At 50.3% G+C, this 19,505-nt stretch overlaps 2 protein-coding genes across 2 annotated transcripts in view; both read right to left on the bottom strand.

The window, feature by feature from the left end:
* The window catches only part of SLC26A6 (solute carrier family 26 member 6), a 33,268-nt gene extending 26,321 nt beyond the window's left edge, over positions 1 to 6,947 (bottom strand). The window contains exon 1 of the mRNA XM_038772062.1: positions 6,898 to 6,947. The gene's annotated coding sequence lies outside the window, so the exon portion shown is untranslated. The remainder of the gene's footprint in view (positions 1 to 6,897) is intronic.
* A 3,999-nt stretch (positions 6,948 to 10,946) lies between these two features.
* CELSR3 (cadherin EGF LAG seven-pass G-type receptor 3) overlaps positions 10,947 to 19,505 on the bottom strand; it is a 53,122-nt gene continuing 44,563 nt past the window's right edge. Inside the window, exons 34-38 of the mRNA XM_038771723.1 lie at positions 17,801 to 17,907; positions 16,965 to 17,138; positions 15,724 to 15,924; positions 12,598 to 13,720; positions 10,947 to 11,340 (exon numbers count right to left, since the gene is read on the bottom strand). Coding sequence (XP_038627651.1) covers positions 11,313 to 11,340; positions 12,598 to 13,720; positions 15,724 to 15,924; positions 16,965 to 17,138; positions 17,801 to 17,907 — 1,633 coding nt within the window. The 3' untranslated portion in view covers positions 10,947 to 11,312. The remainder of the gene's footprint in view (positions 11,341 to 12,597; positions 13,721 to 15,723; positions 15,925 to 16,964; positions 17,139 to 17,800; positions 17,908 to 19,505) is intronic.

Genomic DNA, 19,505 nt, shown 5'->3' on the forward strand with positions numbered 1-19,505 from the left:
GTCACGCCCCTCCTCAAAAATCTCCAGTGGTTGCCTGTCAACCTACGAATTAAGCTAAAACACCTCACTCTCGGCTTCAAGGCTGACCATCACCTTGCCCCCTCCTACCTCACCTCCTCCCTTCTCTCCTTCTACAGCCCAGCCTGCACCCTCCGCTCCTCTGCCGCTAACCTCCTCATTGTGCCTCGTTCTCGCCTGTCCCACCGTCGACCCCTGGCCCACGTCTTTTCCCTGGCCTGGAAAGCCCTCCCTGCACACATCCACCAAACTAGCTCTCTTCCTCCCTTCAAAGCCCTCCTGAAAGCTCACCTCCTCCAGGAGGCCTTCCCAGACTGAGGCCCCTTTTTCCTCTCCTCCTCCCCATTCCCCCCGCCCTACCTCCTTCCCCTCCCCACAGCACTTGTATATATTTGTACAGATTTATTACTCTATTTTACTTGTACATATTTACTTCTCTATTTTGTTAATGATGTGCATATAGCTATAATTCTATTTATTCTGATGGTTTTGACACCTGTCTACATGTTTTGTTTTGTTGTCTGTCTCCCCCTTCTAGACTTTTGTTGGGTAGGGGCCGTCTCTAAATGTTGCCGACTTGTACTTCCCAAGTGCTTAGTACAGTGCTCTGCACACAGTAAACTCTCAATGAATACAATTGAATGAATGAACTTAGTCTAAAGGGGGATATAGTTATTAATATAAATTACCTATTATTATTATTATTATTATCGGTACTTGTAGAGGGGGTAGATTTTGAAAGCAGATAGGAGGAGGTTTTCATAGACCACTGGGAAGGATGAAAGAATGGATGTACTCTCTTCTACTCGGACTTTGAGTTCCATATGGGATAGGTATTATGTCCAACCCAATTATCTTGTATCTACACAGTGCTTAGTACAGTGCCTTGCACATAGTAAGTGCTTGACAAGTACGATTTACAAAAAATGGAAAAGGAGGGAGTTGGGGAGGGCTTCTTTGATAAGATTGAGACCATCACCAATGAATTACCCAGAGTGCCCAGAACAGAACTCAATGCATATGTTTGTCTGATAAAAAGAAGTCATGAATTAAAGGAGCTTGGATAATCATAATGGAGCTTGGATAATCATAATAGCATCTAATAATCATGGTATTCGTTAAGCGCTTATTATGTGTCAGGCACTGTACCAAGTGCTGGGGTGGATACCAGCAAATCGGGCTAGACACAGTCCTTGTCCCACAGAGGGCTCACAGTCTTAATCCCCATTTTACAGATGAGGTAACTGAGGCCCAGAGAAGTGAAATGACTTGCCCAAGGCCACACAGCAGACAAGTGGAAGAGCTAGAATTAGAACCCAAGACCTTCTGACTCCTAGGTTCATGCTCTATCCAGAAGCCTTTCTCTCTCTCTCTCTCTCTTTCTTTTTTTTAAAGGAACAGAAACCATGAAAAGTTATGATAACAGTACTCTTGGGGTTTGAGCAACCTTATTTAGAGATGCAGTGCTCACCCCCAAATAGTGAGGGGGCAGAAAAAATCCCTTACCACATTTTCATGGGCAGAGTGGGTAAGAGATTGGCTCAACGACAATCACACAAACGTGGATGCAATTCTACCATCAGTAGCATCTCTTTCAAATATGATGCAATTCTACCATCAGTAGCATCTCTTTCAAATATGAAGATCAGATGTGCACGGCCATACACACACACACACACAAACACACTCACCCCTATGAATATTAGGTTCCAACTGTATTGGAAGGCCCCAGTCAAAAAACCTGCTAAACAGATTTCACTGTTCCCGTCAACATAAGAGCATGGCCTAGTGGAAAAAGCCGGGGCTGGGGAGTCAGAGGACCTGGGTTCTAATCCCACTCCGCCACTTGTCTGCTTTGTGACCTTGGACAAGTCACTTCACTTCTCTGTGCCTCACCTGTAAAATAAGGATTAAGACTGTGAGCCCCACGTAAGACATGGACTGTCTCCAACCTAATTAGCTTGTATCTAATCCAACACTTAGTACGGTGACTGGCACAGAGTAAGTGATTAACAAATTCTATCAAAAAAAAAAACCCACGAGGAAGGGGGAGAATGAAATTCTCCTATGCTTTACAACAGCCCTCTCCTGCTACTGATAAGTCACCTTCCATGAGGCGTAGATTGTTGATTCACTAATTTCTAAGATTGGCAAGCAATTCCTAAAGGGACAGTACTGTAGGGACAGCTTGTTTGGACACATCCCAGAGCCCTCCCTGACCATCCTGTACCCCAAAAGGCTAGATTTAGTATCTTTTCCTCACCATGTGGAAGCTGAGTTCAAGCCAAAGCTCAGAACAGGATGCACCCTCATTTCCTTCACAGTCTGGTAGCAACATCATCATTAATAACTTCCACTCCGTTTGGGTCTGGCACTATGCTAAGGCTTGTACAAAGCAAGGTACATAGAAATCCATCACCTAGGATATTACCTTCTAAAATAAACAATTTAAGGCAAACATCACTGTTGGTGGAGGGGGAAGAGGGAAAGGAAAAAAGAAAGACCTAGTAAAGCCATAAAGCCACACAAAAAAGCCATACAATTATATTCATAAATCACTATTTATGTGTGCTTTATGGATGGGGAGTGAGAGGGCGTGTACAACGTTTTTTAAAAACCATCTCGTTATGATTTCGAGTTTTCACCTGATGCAGAAGTGCCAACTTTTCATTTGGAGTATGAAAGTGGAAATGGGGCAGGAATTTTAGGGAGGGTGAGGACCGGGAAGGGGTAGGCTTTAAATAGCCAATATATGGTGTCCTTTCAGCTTTTACTGAAAATCTCGGGGCTTGTCGCACTACATTGTGCGCCTTGGGACTGAAGTGCAGGGCGTTGTGGATAAAGCTCGGGCCTGAGAGTCAGAAGGTCATGGGTTCTAATCTCAGCTCCGCCACTGTGGGAGGGAGTTCCAGGCCAGAGGTAGGAAGTGGGCAAGAGTTCGGTGATGAGACAGATGAGATTGAGATACAGTGAGTAGGTTGGCATTCAAGGAGTAAAGTGAGAGGGCTGGGCTGTAGTAAGATAACAATGTAAGGTGGGAGGAGAGGAGCTGATTGAGAGCCTTAAAGCCAACGGTAAGGAGTTTCTGTTTGCCATGGAGGTCTCCTCTCCCCTCAATCTCCCTAAGCACAAGGCTGACAGACCAGCAGCCTTCCTTCCCATCACCTGGGTACTTTGGTTTAAACACACTCTCACCTTCTAGTGAAGCAAAAGAATTTTGGGCTTTCCTAGCTGCTCCCTAGTCCCTTGGTACAGTGACCTCTTAGACAAGGTGATGGATTTGTGTGTCTTGAAGCAAAGGCTGTCAACTGCTTCTGGTTGGCAAAGCAGGCTGAAATCTCACGGGCAAGAAAATAAACACCTAGAAAATACAACACTCTGTCACCACCTCAGGTTTCGGGTTCCTGCTAATAAAGTGGCCTGAGCTTTACTGTAGCAATAATTGACAGATGAGCATTGAGACTTTGCTACTCTGGAACGTAGCAAAGGGTCAATTCAGCCTTACAGACAGGATCAAAATAGTCATTCATTCATTCAATCGCATTTATTGAGCACTTACTGTGTGCAGAGCACTGTACTAAGCACTTGGGATGTACAAGTTGGCAACATATAGAGACGGTCCCCACCCAACAGTGGGCTCACAGTCTAGAAGGGGCAGACAGAGAACAAAACAAAACATATTAACAAAATAAAATAAATAGAATAATAAAATAAATAAATAGAACAGTCAATTACAGTACAATAATAAAGCTCCTTGTGGGCAGGGAATGTATCTACCAACTCCGTTATTGTGATACATAGTACCAACTCCGTTATTGTGGTTATAGTACAGTGCTCTGCACACAGTAAGAGCTCAATAAATATGACTGAATGAATACAATTGATGATATTTTCATATTACTTATTTCATTTTTGTTCTCACAACATCCATGAGGAAAGAGCGTAGGTAAGAATTATTACTCCCATTTTACAGATGAGGAAACCGAGGTCCAGGGAGGTTAGGTGACTTGCCTATGGTTGTACAGCAGACCAGTAGCAGAGCTGGGCCTAGAATCCAGTTCCTATGTCTCCCAGACCCAAGCTCTATCCACACTGCTTCTGAGAGCTCCCATGTGGGACAGGGATTATTTCTGATCTATTTAATAATGACATCTATTTGTGCAGTATCTACCCCAGTGCTTAGAACAATGCTTGGTCCACTGTAAGCACCTGACAGAACATTAATATTAATAGTAATAAACCCCCAACATTCTACCTAACCTTACCCAAACAGAAGTGCCCCTAGTGTTGCTGTGACTGAACTAGGAGTAACAGGGGCCTAAAGTTCAGTATGACTGTTGTTGGGTAAGTTTTCCACTTTTATTATATTTTATTTGCTTCTGGCTGGTCCTGGCCTTGTAGTGACTTTCATAGCTGGTTTGCTTTTATTACTGGTTTAGAACTGCTGTAAATTTTATGTTAGTACTATATTGGGAGTGAACTTGTGTTCCTCTTCAGGCTAACAATAGCTTGAAATTTACAGTACATTACATCACTGAGGGGTACTTTTTATCCTCCGGGGCCTGAGTTGGGCTGATATTCACTTTCTCTGGATCTGCAAATTAGTATTAAACCCACAGGCCTAGGAACTAGAAGATTCCAAGAATGTAAGAACTTAAATAAAAATTGAAAATGTTTAGTTCCTAAGCCTACACTTTTTCCGGTTCATGGTCAATGGCCTCATTGCTAACAGTATTGGAAGTGTGGGGAAAAGTGTGGACTTGATGGATTAATTTTGAACAAATCTTCAAGTTTTTCCCTACAAAGCTCAATAAATACTACTGAATGAATGAATAAAATTTGATCTTTACTTAGCTGGTACAAGAAGCTGACCACTGGTTGGAAGTTTTAGAGGGTGGAGCTATTGGGGATTGGGACTTCTAGGGATAAGATTCTGAAATGGCCACTACATCATATAAAATTGGAGTATGCAACTCCTCTGCAGCCCAGGGCACCCAACAATGCTTCCTGATTTCAAGGCTGGGAGTTTTGTGAGTTTTAGGGACCTATTAACAACAACCTTCAATGGCCTTTTTCGGTTCCCATTTTTACTTCTCATTTGTTCTTCTTCCACTTCTGCTCCTCCTCCTCCTCCTCCACAGTATTTTATTGCACACCTACTCTACAACATACTGCTAGGCACTGAAGGAAGTTTCCCTGTCCATGCAGGGCTTAAAATCAAATGGATCAAACAAACAAGCATAAGAGATGAGTGAATGATTTGATAATAATAATAATAATAATAACGGTATTTGTTAAGCACTTACTATGTGCAAAGCACGGTTCTAAGCGCTGGGGAGGTTACAAGGTGATCAGGTTGTCCCACGGGGGGCTCAGAGTTTTCATCCCCAATTTACAGATGAGGTAACTGAGGCGCAGAGAAGTTAAGTGACTTGCCCAAAGTCACACAGCTGACAGTTGGCGGAGCCGGGTGAACCCATGACCTCTGACTCCAAAGCCCGTGCTCTTTCCACTGAGCCACGCTGCCCTTGATCAAGCGAAGGGCATAAATAAGAGAAAAATAGATGCACCAGGAACAATGTGGCCTAGTGGATAGAGTATGGGCTTGGGAGCCAGGAGGGCCTGGGTTCTAATTCCGGTTCTGCCGCTTGTCCTCTGTGTGAACTTGGTCAAGTCACTTGACTTCTCTAGGCCTCAGTTACCTCATCTGTAAAATGGGGATTAAGACTGTGATCTCCACGTGGGACATGGACTGAGTCCAACACGATTATTTTGTATCTACCCCAGAACCTAGTACAGTGCCTGGCGTCCCCCTCTCCATCCCCCCATCTTACCTCCTTCCCTTCCCCACAGTACCTGTATATATGTTTGTACATATTTATTACTCTATTTATCTTACTTGTACATATCTATTCTATTTTTTTTATTTTGTTAGTATGTTTGGTTTTGTTCTCTGTCTCCCCCTTCTAGACTGTGAGCCCGCTGTTGGGTAGGGACTGTCTCTGTGTGTTGCCGACTTGTACTTCCCAAGCGCTTGGTACAGTGCTCTGCACACAGTAAGCGCTCAATAAATACGATTGATGATGATGATGACTGTCTCTATGTGTTGCCGACTTCCCAAGCGCTTAATACAGTGCTCTGCACACAGTAAGTGTTCAATAAATACGATTGATTAATTGATTAACAATTACCATAAAAAAACCCAAACACATGGTTGCTGATAAATACTTGGGGCAGTTGAAGTGCTCCTTTCTTCCTCCTGCCAGGTTGTCCCTGTCCCATTCCGGCCCTTTCTCGTTACCAACCCTACTTACCCATTCCAGCTTCCATCCCAGGACAAGTGGTTGACCTCCCTGCACCCCCCTCTTCCCTTCCCCTCCCCTGCTCCTGCTTGGCCTCCCTGGTACTCACCCGGAACTGGTAAAAAAAAAAAAAAGGCCCGTTGAACCGGCTGAAAGAGCGGGAAACGACCCCCGGGGCACGTAGTGACAAGACTGTGAGCCCACTGTTGGGTAGGGACTGTCTCTATATGTTGCCAATTTGTACTTCCCAAGCGCTTAGTACAGTGCTCTGCACATAGTAAGCGCTCAATAAATACGATTGATGATGATGATGAAGCCGGCTCGGGTACGGCAGGGCCCATAAAAGCTGCCCTTTGAAGCCACCCTCTCTCTTAAAAGGGCAATTAAAGAGGGGGGGCGCTCCGTGTTTCTGACTGGCTAAGAAGCCCGCGTTCGCGTTGCCCTTTTTACTGGAGCGTCTGCGTTAAAGGGGCAATGGACCCACCATTCCCAACGGCGGCAGGAAGTCTCCTGCGCGCCCCTCCAGTTCTTCCCTCGTCCCTTTCCCCTCCGACCTGGGCTCCGTTAGGATTCCTACCGGCCTCTCCGTCCGGGACCGCGCTCCCGTTATTCCGATCGCCGGGAATTGAAGAGGATCCGCCGGGCGGCAGGCGGAACGGGAGCACCGCCCCTGGGCGTGGGCGGAGAGAAAGCGGCCCCAGGGCCTAGTCCTGGACGCCCTCGGGACGCGAGTTAATCCGATTGGCACTGTCCTCGTTTCGGATTCAGGAACCGTGCTGTCTCCACCGCCTGCGACTTCTTCTTTCTTGTTTTTTTTTTAAGTCGGCTGAACCGAGTCACTCCCCCCACCATTAAGGGGATCGCTTTGACTTAAACGCCGGCCTTCCCTCTGACCAAGTTTCACGTGCTTAACTAGCAGTGGCTCGTACTAAATCATAATTATGGTATTTGTTAGGCCAAGCGCACTTCTAAGCGCTGGGGTAGGTGCAAAGCAGTCAGGTTGTCCCACGTGGGGCTCACAGTCTAAGCCAAGCACACTTCTAAGCGCTGGGGTAGGTACAAGGCAATCGGGTTGTGGGCTCACAGTCTTAATGCCCATTTTACAGAGGAGGTAACTGAGGCACAGAGAAGTTAAGTGACTTGCCCAAGCTCACACAGCTGACAAGTGGCGGAACAGGGATTAGAACCCATGTCCTCTGACTCCCAAATCCATGCTCTTTCCACTAAGCCCCGCTGCTTCCATGGCATAATTTCTTAACCATACCCATTCATTCCTTCAGTTGTATTTACTGAGCGCTTACTGTGTGCAGAGCACTGTACTAAGCGCTTGGGAAGTACAAATTGGTAACATATAGAGACGGTCCCTACCCAATAGCGGGCTCACAGTCTAGAAGGGGGAGACAGAGAACAAAACAACACATACCTCTGTTCCCCCCCCCCCCCACACACATATACATTTACTTTAAAGACCTTGCTGCTATGTGGGGATTCAGGGACTTGATGAGGGCTCTAACCCAGCGGACCCCAAACAGTAACAAAGTCCATCCATACGCGGCTTCTCCACTGTTGGATCTTTTTTTCCATGAGCAGCACTCTTCTCCCCCACCCCTCCTCCCAAGGCAAACACATGAAACACCACATGATCAGGGCCGTTTTTTATAGAAGTTTATTTCCAAATCCGGTGCTTTCATGGTAAAATTTACACGGACGGGAAAGGAGGCAGCTGGGCAGCTCTGCTCCTGCCCGCATACGGAGGGAGGGAGGGAAGGAGGAAAAAAACCACAGACGACGGTCTACAGAGCCTATGGCACAGCACTACACTCAGGGACTGCTTAGTGCAGTCTTACTCCCTACCTCTCCCAGACCTAACCCTACCCTTGGGACCAACTCTCCTTCCCCAGATGGCTCGGAGCTCTGGGCCAGGACTCCAGCCAGAGGGCAGGCACAGGAATGAGGTGGGGGTTTGGAGAGCCATGGTGGCCGGTGAGTTTTGGCACATGTCAGCGAGGTGGAACCTCTAATCTCCTTGGCAAATTGATTGGCCATCCCAACTGTCTGGCTTGGGGCAACTTAGTGCCATCAAGAAGACAAGCACGGAAGGCCCTACCTTGGCTCCTGACCTGAAATTTCAGTTCCCTGTTAGCCTGGCAGAGGCAGAAGGGAATACAGAGACCATCTGAGCGGAATGTCCTAGTGGGGGCCTCTAAACAGCTTTCTCAGACCTGGTAATGATACCTGTAGGCAGCTGGAGACATTCAGGTCTCTGCCCCTCTCCAACCCCCTGGTTTGCGATTTGAGTTCAATATTTGTAATGTTTGTTTCCCCGCCTGGTTTTCTGTGGGCTGTCAGCTGTGTCCTCCCTCGCTTCCCTGCGCACCGTTGTCCTGCCCTCACTCTTTCTCCCCAACCCAGCTTTTCCCACCTACACCGATACTGCTCGTTTGTAAACAAAGGAAGGTACCAAACATTTCGGTAAAAAGATCTCACAGTAAAGTATGTTTCCTCTTTTAAAAAAATAAATCCACCAACTTTTTAGATTGAGCAAGCACCCGGGAGGAACCATGTCACTAAAGGAAATGAGCACACAAGCCGCACCGTTGGCAGCCGGGAAAGTGAGCAGCCAAACACAGGGACCCAAGAAAGCGGGGGGCCCCGGGAGAGAGAGCAGCCCGGATGTTTCTGTAAACGTGGTGGGGAGGGGGAGAGGAGATGGGGTGAGCCCCAGCTGAGTGGGAACCTACATTCTGCATGAAGCGCTGCTTGGCCCCCTCGGTTTTTGTCTGGGGTCCTGGTCAGTTTCACTCTTAATTTCCTGTAAACACCCCCACACTGGAGGGATGAAAGTTAGCATGTCATAATTCAACCCCAACACCTCCTGTTTCCCTTTCCCTATCTCTGCTCCCCTCTTCAAAGGGACTCCAGGGCAGCATGCAGGCTCCCAGGGGACAGATCTTCCTCTCCCAGGCCTCCCTGTGGAGGCAGGCGAAGGGGGTGACTGGCAGACAGCCCGAGAGTGAAGGTGCTTGGCGCTGGCAGGAGCAAATTGGAATGTCTTTGAAGAGAAAAAAGGTGGAATCCCAACTGGTAATATGATATGGCATTCTCCGCTGGCAACATTCATCTCTGCAGCGGGGCTATGCAGCGAGGAATGGACGCCGCAAACCCAGCAACACTGTTTGAACCATCGATAGGAAAACCTCACTTTGTAAACATTACATATGTTGTTTAAATATTAAACTACAGCGTTCTAGTGTTATAAGGCAGTAAATGGCGGAGGGAGGTCACTGATTCGGCTCGGTGACTCCATATAAATATATATATATATATATATATTGGATACACAGGGGGGCAGAAAGCTGGGTGTATATATATATTTATATTTCACTGCCAGACAGGACGGGGCTCCTCTTAGCAGAATGAGTCAGTTCATCAGTAGAAACTGGGTCACACCAGGGCCCCAAGAACTGAGCCTAGGGAGCAGGCAGTTTTTATATCCAGCGGAAACAGGCACACAGGATGTGCTCAGCTGGACCAAGACTAGGAGTAAACCAGAGAGAAGAAAGAGACCCTGTTATGTCGCCTCAGCCCCTAGAGTTGGTTAAGGACCCTCCAACCTCCACCCCAGAGAATGCCCCCCTGCTGCTGCCTGGATGCTGGTTCCACCCTGACTCTGCCCAGGAGCTGTGGGAAGGAACTCGTGGCTTTGGGCTTCTTGGCTCCCTCCCCAACCCCTTCATGAGAGAAGAGTTTGGACTCTGGCCATTGGAGAAAAACAAATCCAAAAAAGGTTTTCGCTTCACAATCCACTCGCCGAAAGGGAACATCTTCAGAGTTAAATGGGTGGTGACCAGGGAGAAAAGGAGTCCTCCCCTCCCCCCCTGCCCACCGCGAGGCAGGCTAGCACAAAAGGCAGGTACGTGGGCCTCCGTAGCCTGCCCTGCTCCACCCCAGCCGCTTTCCCGATCCTTCCGCCAGCTGATGGCAGGAAGCAACAGAACTATGTGCTCTTGGTGAAGAGTCAAAGAGTAGCTGCCAAACAGGGCAAGGAGGAGAGCGCCAAGAAAAGCAGACTGGTTGGTAGGGGCAGAGGGATGGCAGTGAGGGGGTGGAGACCAGGCCTTTCCCTACAGAACCAACACACGCTGGATCCAGAGGTTCTCCAACGAGGCCCACGGACCCAGATTTAGCAGGGGGTAGGATCCAACTTCAGCATGGTTCCAGCCCCCAGACTACGCAAAAACCCTAGAGGTTTGCTACCCCCAGTAGGTTCTGTAATGGAAGGAGGAGAAGGCCCTAGCGGAGGCAAGTGGGTCCAAAGTAAGGAGAATGAGTGTCGGGGTGGGCCTAGGAGGGCAGGAGAGGAGGTAGTGAAGGGCGGAGTGGCTGCCCACTTCCCCTTGTGGCTCCTCAAGGTGGGGGACCCCTTTTTGAAGTATCCTCTACCCCAACCTTCTCTCCCTCTCCCCACCCCTCTGCGCTTTTCGTTCCCCACCCTTCCCAGACCCTTCTCCTACACCAGGTCAAGAACCCACACGTAACTGTCACTGCAACAGAAGAGCGTAAAAATAATGATAGAAATTTCTCTCTCTGATTACAAAGATACAAAATGTATAAAAGTTCCCTCCCTAGCCCCTCCCCACACGTGTGCACACACACACACTCACACGCGCGCACGCACACAGTGCTGAAGTGTTTCAGCAAGAAAGATTCGGCCCGGTGGCTTCTCATATGTAGCCAGAGGTCCCGGGTGGGAGGGCGCCTTAGCCGAAGGCTGTGTCACCTGCTTCTCACCCCCCTGGGGTGGGGACAGAGAGAGAGAAAGAGAGAGGGAGAGAGAGAAAGAGAGAGGGGGGCGGGGGGAGAGAGGTTACAGGCCCCTCTGAGCCCTGGACATTGTGTCTCTTCAGTCCCCAGAGCCTAGAGATCCCAGCTCTTGTGCCGGACGCATCAGTCCCATCCTGCTTCCCGTGTCTTCCTCAGCACTGGTGGCCTTCAGGAATGGCCTTCACTTCTGGTTATTCTGCACCAGATACAAGAAGGAAGAGGTCAGAGGTCAAAGATGCTACCCTAGCACCCTGAGCCTGCATTCCCAGCCAGCCTTAGGGGGGTCCAGTTTTCTCAGGCCTGTTTCCGTATCGGGAGAATAAACCTTGGTCACGGGTTGCAGTGAGTCCCCTCATTTTCCCTGCTTCACTCCCCCTACACTGTTGCCACCCTCCCTGATCCTGGAGGCTCTCTGCCCTGCTCTAAACTGAAGTCTGGCTTAATGGTAAAGCTAGAAGTACCAGATAGCCCTTTTCCCATACTGGCCCAAAGTATCAGTTCCCCCGGCCTCCCACCTATTACTCAACCCTTCCCCTGCCCTTTACCTGCTGGGTGACCTGAAGCAAGTCCCTTAACTTCTCTGGGCCTCAGTTTCCTCAACTGTGAAAAGGGGAGTCAATATTTGTTCACTCTCCTCCTTAGGCTGCAAGCCCCATGGGGGACAGGGACTGTGTCTGACCTGATTATTCCACATCTACCCCAGTACTGAGTAAAGTGCTTGGCACAGGATAAATGCTTAGCAAATACTACTAGTATTATCATTATTACTACTACTACTACTAATAATAATCCAGAATTTGGTCCCTGGGGAAGTAGGGGTTGGGAGGTGGCAAGGACAGCCACAGAGCAAGAGAAGAAATGCACGACTCCTCCACTTGCTGCACCCATTACACACTAGCGAGGGACACCAGGCACAGTGGCATTTAAACCCCCAAACCACCCGCTCAGGGCTGAGATTCAGGGGATCTAAGCCCCCCTCCCAGCAAAGTTGACTGATGCCAATCAATAAATCAATGGTATTTATGGAGTGCTTACTGTGTGCACAGCACTGTACTAAGCACGTGGGAGAGTACAATACAACAGGATTAGCAGACCCGTTCCCTTATCATAATGAACGTATAGACTAGAGGGGGCCAGGGCCCTCTGGAGGAGTCCCTAGATCATTCTGACCTCCCTCTCAGAAAGTCCAGATCTAGGCTCCCGACCTGGATTTGGGGGGACTTCTGCCTTGCTCCCTGGAGAGCTCAGGGTTGATGATGTGAAGTCCCCCGGATGGGGAGCAGCTCAGCCCCTCCTCTCCAAGGGATCAACACTGGTGAGCAGGGCCATCAGGATGGCTCCCACCACTACCTCGTGGGGAGAAAATGAAGGCTGAGACCTCTCTCTCCCCCTCTCCCTCTCCCCCCCGCCCTCCCAACCAGCTAGCGGGCCAGAGGTGAAGGGAGAGACTTACTCAGAATCCGGTGACAACTCAGAAATGCTGTGGGACGTGGCCGAGCGAGGCGTGGAGGGGCCCGGTGCGGAGGGTGTGGAGGAGGTCTGCACAGCAGAAGGCGTGACGGTGGTATGGGGACCCGAGGGGGTGCTGGATGATGGCACAGAGGACAGGGCAGAGGAATTAAAGGAAGCGAGGATGGAAGAAAGGATATCTAGTTGCTCGGTCGACGGGTGGCGACTGGGGATTGCGTCTAGATTTTCTCTAGATGGTTGTCGCCTTGCCAGGGGTTCTAAATTCTCCCTAGAGGGGAGTCGTCTAGAGAGCGGCTCTAGACTTTCTCTAGAGGGCTGTCTCCTAGAAAGAGGCTCCAGATTTTCCCTCGACGGGTGCCTGCTTGGCACTGTATTCAGATGCTCTCTGGAGTTCGATCTTCCGGATAAAAAATCCAACTGCTCTCTGGACATTTGTCTAGCGGATGCTAGCTGGTCCCGTGAAGGCTGCCTTCTAGAGAGCAGGTCGAGGTGTTCTCGAGAGGAATCTCGGCTGGGCAGCGTGTCCATGCGATCTCTAGAGGCCTGCCTGCTGGGTAAGGTGTTCAGCCATTCTCTAGATACTTCTCTGCCCACCCCACAGTCTAGATGTTCTCGGGACCCAAATCGAGGCGGCAAGGTGTCTAGATGGTCTCTAGAGCCCTGCCTTCTGGGCAGTGTGCTCCCACGGTTCCTGTGATCGGGCCTGCTCAGGAGCAGATCCAGATTTTCCCGGGACCCCTGCTTGCCGGGGCCGCTCTCCAGGTGTTCCCGCGAATCTTGCCGACTAGGAACCGGGTCCAGCTCCTCCCGGGAGCCGTGCCGGCTGAGCACGGCCTCGAGGAGCTCCCCGGAGGAGGCATTGCGACTCAACTGCTCCCGTGACATCTGCCGCCGCATCAGCAGGTCCAGCTGCTCTCGGGAGGAGTAGCGGCTAGCCGGCTGGGAGAGGCTGCCGGTCCCAGAGTAGATTCGGCCGTAGGAAGCCGCCGGCATGGCCCGGTGGCCCAGGGTGGAGGTCTTATACCAGGAGAGCTCGTTGGTCATTCTCCCCCCGGCCGGCAGGCCCTGGAGGGCTGGCGGGTACTGGAGACGGTTCTTCAAAATCCCTGGGGAGGGAATAATAATAATAATAATAATAATAATAATAATAATAATAATTGTGGTACTTATTAAGTGCTTACTATGTGCAAGGCACTGTACTAAGCGCTGAGGTGGATACAAGCAAATCAGGTTGGACACAGTCCCTAGCCCACATGGGGCTCACAGTCTCAATCCCCATTTTACAAATGAAGTAGCTGAGAAGTGAAGTGACTTGCCCAAGGCCACAAAGCAGACAAGTGGCAGAGCCAGTATTAGAACCCATGACCTCTTGACCCCCAGGACCATGCTCTCTCCACTACTCCATGCAGACATTAAGCCAGGAGCCTGGGTGGGGGGCGCCGGGATGGGATGGGGGCACTTCTCTGGGCTGCCAGTGATACCCCCTCAACCCCCCATCTCCACCAGCCAAAAAAACCCAACCCCTGCACCTAGACATTTTTTCCTCCAAATGAACTCTATTCACGTGCCCATTCACACCCCCATTCACATCCCTCTCTAGACTCTAAGCTCACTGTGGGCAGGGAATGCGTCTGTTGTATTGTTATTCATTCATTCAATCGTATTTATTGAGTGCTTACTGGGTGCAGAGCACTGTACTAAGCGCTTGGGATAGTTATATTTACTCTCCCAAGCACTTTGTACTGTGCTCTGCACCGAGAAAGAGCTCAATAAATACAATTGACTGACTGACATGTACTAAACTTTCCTGTATTTGCCAAACTACGGTTCCGGAGAGGCGGACAGCCCTCTGCCTGCATGCAGGGTTGGCAGCTGACTCCAGCAAGAAATGATACTAATAATAACAATGGCATCTGGTGTTTACTCTGGGCTAAGCATTGAGGTAGAGACAAGATCATGTGAGGCTCACATTCCAAGAGGGGAGGAGAACAGGAATTGAATTCCCGTTGTATAGATAAGGAAACTGAGGCACAGAGAAGTTGGAGCATGGACAGGAAGTGTGGCTCTGTGGAAAGAGCACGGGATTGGGAGTCAGGAGACGTGGATTCTAGTCCCAGCCTTGCCACTGGCCTGCTGGGTGAGCTGGAGCCAGTCACTGAACTTCTCTGAGCCTCAGTTCCCTTATCGATAAAATGGGGATGAAAACCCCATTCTCCCGCTCTCTTTGAGCCCCGTGTGAGAGACAGGGACTGGGTCTGATCTGACTATCTAGCACAGTGCATGGCACCTGGTGAGCACTTAATAAATATCATCGTGGTATTTGGGAAGTAGAGTATCCACCCCTAGTCAATGACTCTCACTAGCCAAGCTGCCTTTCTGGACCATCCCCGGTTTGGCAGGGAGGTTCTGGGTCGTGGGTTTGCCTGAGTAAGGGTTGGGCCGAACATATTGATAGAGGCTTGGCTCAGTCTTGATTTCTCTGCGTTCCACCTGACCAAACCTTTGTTTTGAGCCATACTACTGAGGGATGAACTGCACCAGGTAGAAGTCATGATCAGCGAGCAGATTCCCAAGGGCAAGACAGCAGAACCCTTGTTTCCCATAATCCCCCCCAAGAGCTGGCAGAACCAGACTGGTTTCAAAATTCTAATGGAGAAATCCTGATAAGAGAGCTCAAAGGTGGGGGAGGGGGCGGTTGGGAAACAGAAGCTGCTCAATTTTTGTCAGTCACACCGCTTTAACCGGCTCTGAACGGCTATCAGCGTGCTTAGAGCCCAGAGCAAGCCGGCAGCTATGTGGAACCAGGCAAGGCCACCATAGCCCACACTGGTCCATGGATATGCTGTTGGGTCAGTTGGGGCCTCGCCTTGGTGCTCATGAGCCCCGTATTCCTGAGCCCCTTTCCAGCTTCCCTGGGTCTTAAGTCTCCCCCACTGAGGCAGAGAGCATTTTAGAATGTTTTCAGTTGAGCCACGTTTTAAAAGTTCCCGGTCTCAAGCCCAGCTCCCTTCCAGCATCTGGCCCGAGGCCACGGCCATGCCAGCTACCGCTCTGGCAGAGCCCAATACCCATAGCGAGGGGGTACTTCTGGAGGGGGGAGCATCAATACCTTTCCTCTGCCTTTGGGTATGAGTGAGGGAATTCTCGTCCCCGCTGGTCAGGGCCAAGTCCGGCTGGTTGTTGTTGGCAGCGTCTTTGTTGATGTCGAAGCCCAGTTTGCGCTCCGAGCCCCACTTCTGCAGGGAGCAGGGGTGCACTTCGCACTCGCCAAGAGCTGGCCAGTAAGACATCAGGTCATTGCCGTCCATGTCTGGTGGGGGGAAGGGAGGGAGAGGTTGGCAAAAGCCGTTGTTAAGGCTGTGGAAGCTTCTGTAACCCCAGCTTAGATGCTCTCAATCAATCAATCAATCAATCAATGGTATTTATTGAGCGCTTACTATGTGCAGAGCTCTGTACTAAGCACTTGGGAGAGTTGGTAGATGTGATCCCTGCCCACAAGGAGCTGCTGATCTCACTGCTTTGGGGTTTTGGGCCACTCTTAGCTACTGTTCCTGCCATGCTGCCACCTGCCAGGCCCTGGATGGGTGATGCCACTCTTAGACGTGCATAGCAGAGATTGCTAATGCTGGTATTAATTCCACAATATACAACGGAACCGAGTCACGTCCGCATTCAATCCAGTGCCCACTATGGGCACGGGATCTGGGATCTGGGATCTGGGTGGATGTGTTTGGGCCCGGTCTAAGGACCTAGAGCTAACATTTTCTTCTTATGAAACCTAATTCGGCCATTGGGGAAAGAGAGGGCCTTAAGTTTCTTGCGGAGGGACTGTGTCTACCAACTCTATTATATTGTCCTCTCCTAGGTGCTTAGTCCAGTGCTCTTTCTATATGCAGTACGCACTCAATAAATATCTGAAGTGGAGGGAAAGGGAGGACAATCGTTGTGACCCACTTTGTTCCCCTCTGTCCCGTCCTCCCCCCTCAAAATGTGCATGCTGTTGTTGGACGGTATAGTAGCGCTTTAAGACAGGGGATGCTCAAGCAGAGCTTGGTGACAGGGGGGTCGGAGGCAGGGTTGGGATGTGCCTTGCTGGCAGATTAGCCACTACTGCTTTGCTCCCTGCCATATCCATAATGTGGCTTCAAAAGCCATGAAGGGAAGGAGCGGAGCAGTACGTTTCCTCCAAAGCCACCCTGCTTTCAATGTTGGAAAGACTCAAATTTCTAGCCAACCTCAGAGCTGATGCAGAAGTTTTAATGCCCCTCCTTCCCCTGATATGGCTTCCACTTCCGTGGCCCTGGGAGTTGGGCGCAATAGGAGCAAACACTGGGTGTAGGGGGCACCTGCCTTTGGGCGTGGTGTTGGAAGGGTTGGTGAGGAGCCGCTCACTGTGGGCTGCCCGCTTGAACTGGCGCTGGAACCGGCCCCGGAGCCGCACGTTCTCCTCGCTCTCTGAGGACGGGATGGAGAGACTGCGCTCCTCTTCCAGGGACAAGTCGCTATCCGAGTCCGAGTCTTGTCCTAGCAGGGGCAGTGGAGGTTAGAGGGGAGGGGAGGGGGATAGCCGGGTGCACTCTGAGGTCAAATAGGGAGGGGCTGAGGTGAGGCCTGGGTGGGGGGGGGGGTCTTCAGACTACAAGACTGTGGAGATGGGGGAGTGGATAACAGCTGAACCCAGGAGAAGGAAGAGGGGGTGGAAGCCTGGGGATCAGATGTTGAGAGGGATGAGGGGCAGGTTAGAGCGCGTTAGAGGTGGTCAGGTGGTCAGGAAGGTAAGGGTGTCACTGGAGGCACCTGGAGAATTGCGCAGGGGGGATGGAGAGAGAAGTCAAGGAGTGTGTTGGGGCTGGGGGAGGAGGAGAGCGGGAGGAAGACATTGACCTTACTCTCGGTAAACTCTGAGGTTCCACCCAACCCATCTCCCAGGGATAAAGGTCCCCTGTCTCAACCTGCCCCAAGGCCACCTGGGAGGTTTTCAGAGATGCTGCTGCTGCTGTTTCTGCCAGGGTTAGGCAATAGCAATGAGATGGGATTGAGAAGCTTCCCTTCCCCTCCAGGCTGGGCTAGGAATTACTGGCATGATCACTCTGCTTGAGGCACCAGCACAAAGCCCCAAAAGGTGAGACACCATTCCTTGTTGGGAGCTCTCTTCCCATCACCCCACTTCTCATCCCTCCTCTCACCTCCCCCGGCATCCCGGTGGAACATAGCCACGTCCAAGTCGGTGGGGCCAGCGTGGCCCAGCAGGCTGTGGTCAGCGGCTGAGCCCTGCCGCACCAGCATGTTCTCTCTGAAATGCATCCAACACACCCAGCGTCACTCCCTGTCTGGCCAAGGACATCTTCTTGTGCACCAGAAAAGCAAGACTTCCACGCCCCCAGGAGTGATCTCATATCAGGCCCGGAGACAGAGAACAGAGGCCCTGGGGCAGGAAGGAGAGTGGGATTGGGGGTAGCAGCTCTGCACAACTGTCAGAGCTGACTTGGGTGGTAGACTGAGCTGGAGAGTATCACCTCAGAGATCCTCTCCTGACTCCCCTCTCATCATTAGTGTTTGGGCTCAGAGTGGACACATCCCTCTGGACTGTAAGCTCGTTGTGGGCAGGGAATGTGTCTGTTTATTGTAGTATTGTACTCTCCCAAGCTCTTAGTACAGTGCTCTGCACACAATAAATGCTCAATAAATACGACTGACGGACTGAATGAATGAATCCCAGTCCAGGGAGCGAAGAGGGCAGAGAGGGAGAACTGCCAGAATGTGTTTCCAAATGATGTGAGCTCCTCAAATGGCGGAGACTTGATGGGGCTGTCTTAGAGACATCATCTGCTCTGGGATCTCCAGATTTAGTGAAGACAAAATGTCCATCAATCTGGACAAAGCTCCCATCAGATTGCTGTGGGAGTGGAAGGACTGTGAGCGTGTGTGGAAGTGTGTGTGTGTGTTCACGCGCACACGCGTGCATGGTGGCTGAAGTCTGCTGCTCAGTCGCTATTCCATTTGGACTCCCATTAGCCCCTTCTCCAGCTGGTCAGTGTGAGGAAGCAGCAGCAGTGTGAGGCCTTCTCAACTTTTAGTTGGGGTGCTTGTACCTGGGACTGTTGGGACTGTGTGACTCTGAACAGCCTGAAACTCTTCTATTGTTGTCATTGTCTTTTTATGTTGTTTTTGTGTTTTTATTGTTTGATTTTTTTCCCTTATGGGTCTGTCACCAGCCCCCTCTCCCTGGCTTATTCTTAGATTGCAAGTCCCTTGGTGGGGTCAGGGACCATATCTCATTCTCACCCATGTGTTTTTCCCAGCACTTAGTACAGTGCTTTACACATAGTAAGTACTTGATAAGTACTAGTGAATGAATGAGTGAATGCATGCCTCTGTGTGTGTGTGTGTGTGTGTGTGTGTGTGTGTGTGTGTGTGTGTGTGTTTTGGGGGTGGGGGGAGGTATATTATAAAAGTGTGTTTCTGAGCATTCAACTTTTTCTATTTTAGAGTGATGAAGTCGCCTGTGAAGAATGAGTGACAAGCCTTGGTCCTGCAATGTCGGGACTGAGATCCAGCACAAAGGAATTGATTACAGTGCTAGTGCTTGGCACAGAACCACTCACACCCTCTCATCCCCGCCAGTCCTGTTCCCCCCAGGGTTCGGAATGCCACGAATAGATATCCTGCGACAGCTGCACCCCAAGCCCAGTTCTTCAGAGGGATGTCTGAGTCACCACTCCCCTAAATCTGTGTGTGCATTCATTTATGGGTGAGAGTGGGCACATGTGAGTCTAGATGCCAGAGTTTGTGTGTAGGTGTGCTGCTTTACAGGCCAGGAGTTGTGCACAACTGTAGCTGTAGTATGTGTTTTCTCCTCCGGCCTGGCTGTGCTGCTCCAGGGTGGTTCTC

This window comes from Tachyglossus aculeatus, chromosome X1 (genome assembly GCF_015852505.1).
Source record: "Tachyglossus aculeatus isolate mTacAcu1 chromosome X1, mTacAcu1.pri, whole genome shotgun sequence".
Taxonomy (NCBI): domain Eukaryota; kingdom Metazoa; phylum Chordata; class Mammalia; order Monotremata; family Tachyglossidae; genus Tachyglossus; species Tachyglossus aculeatus.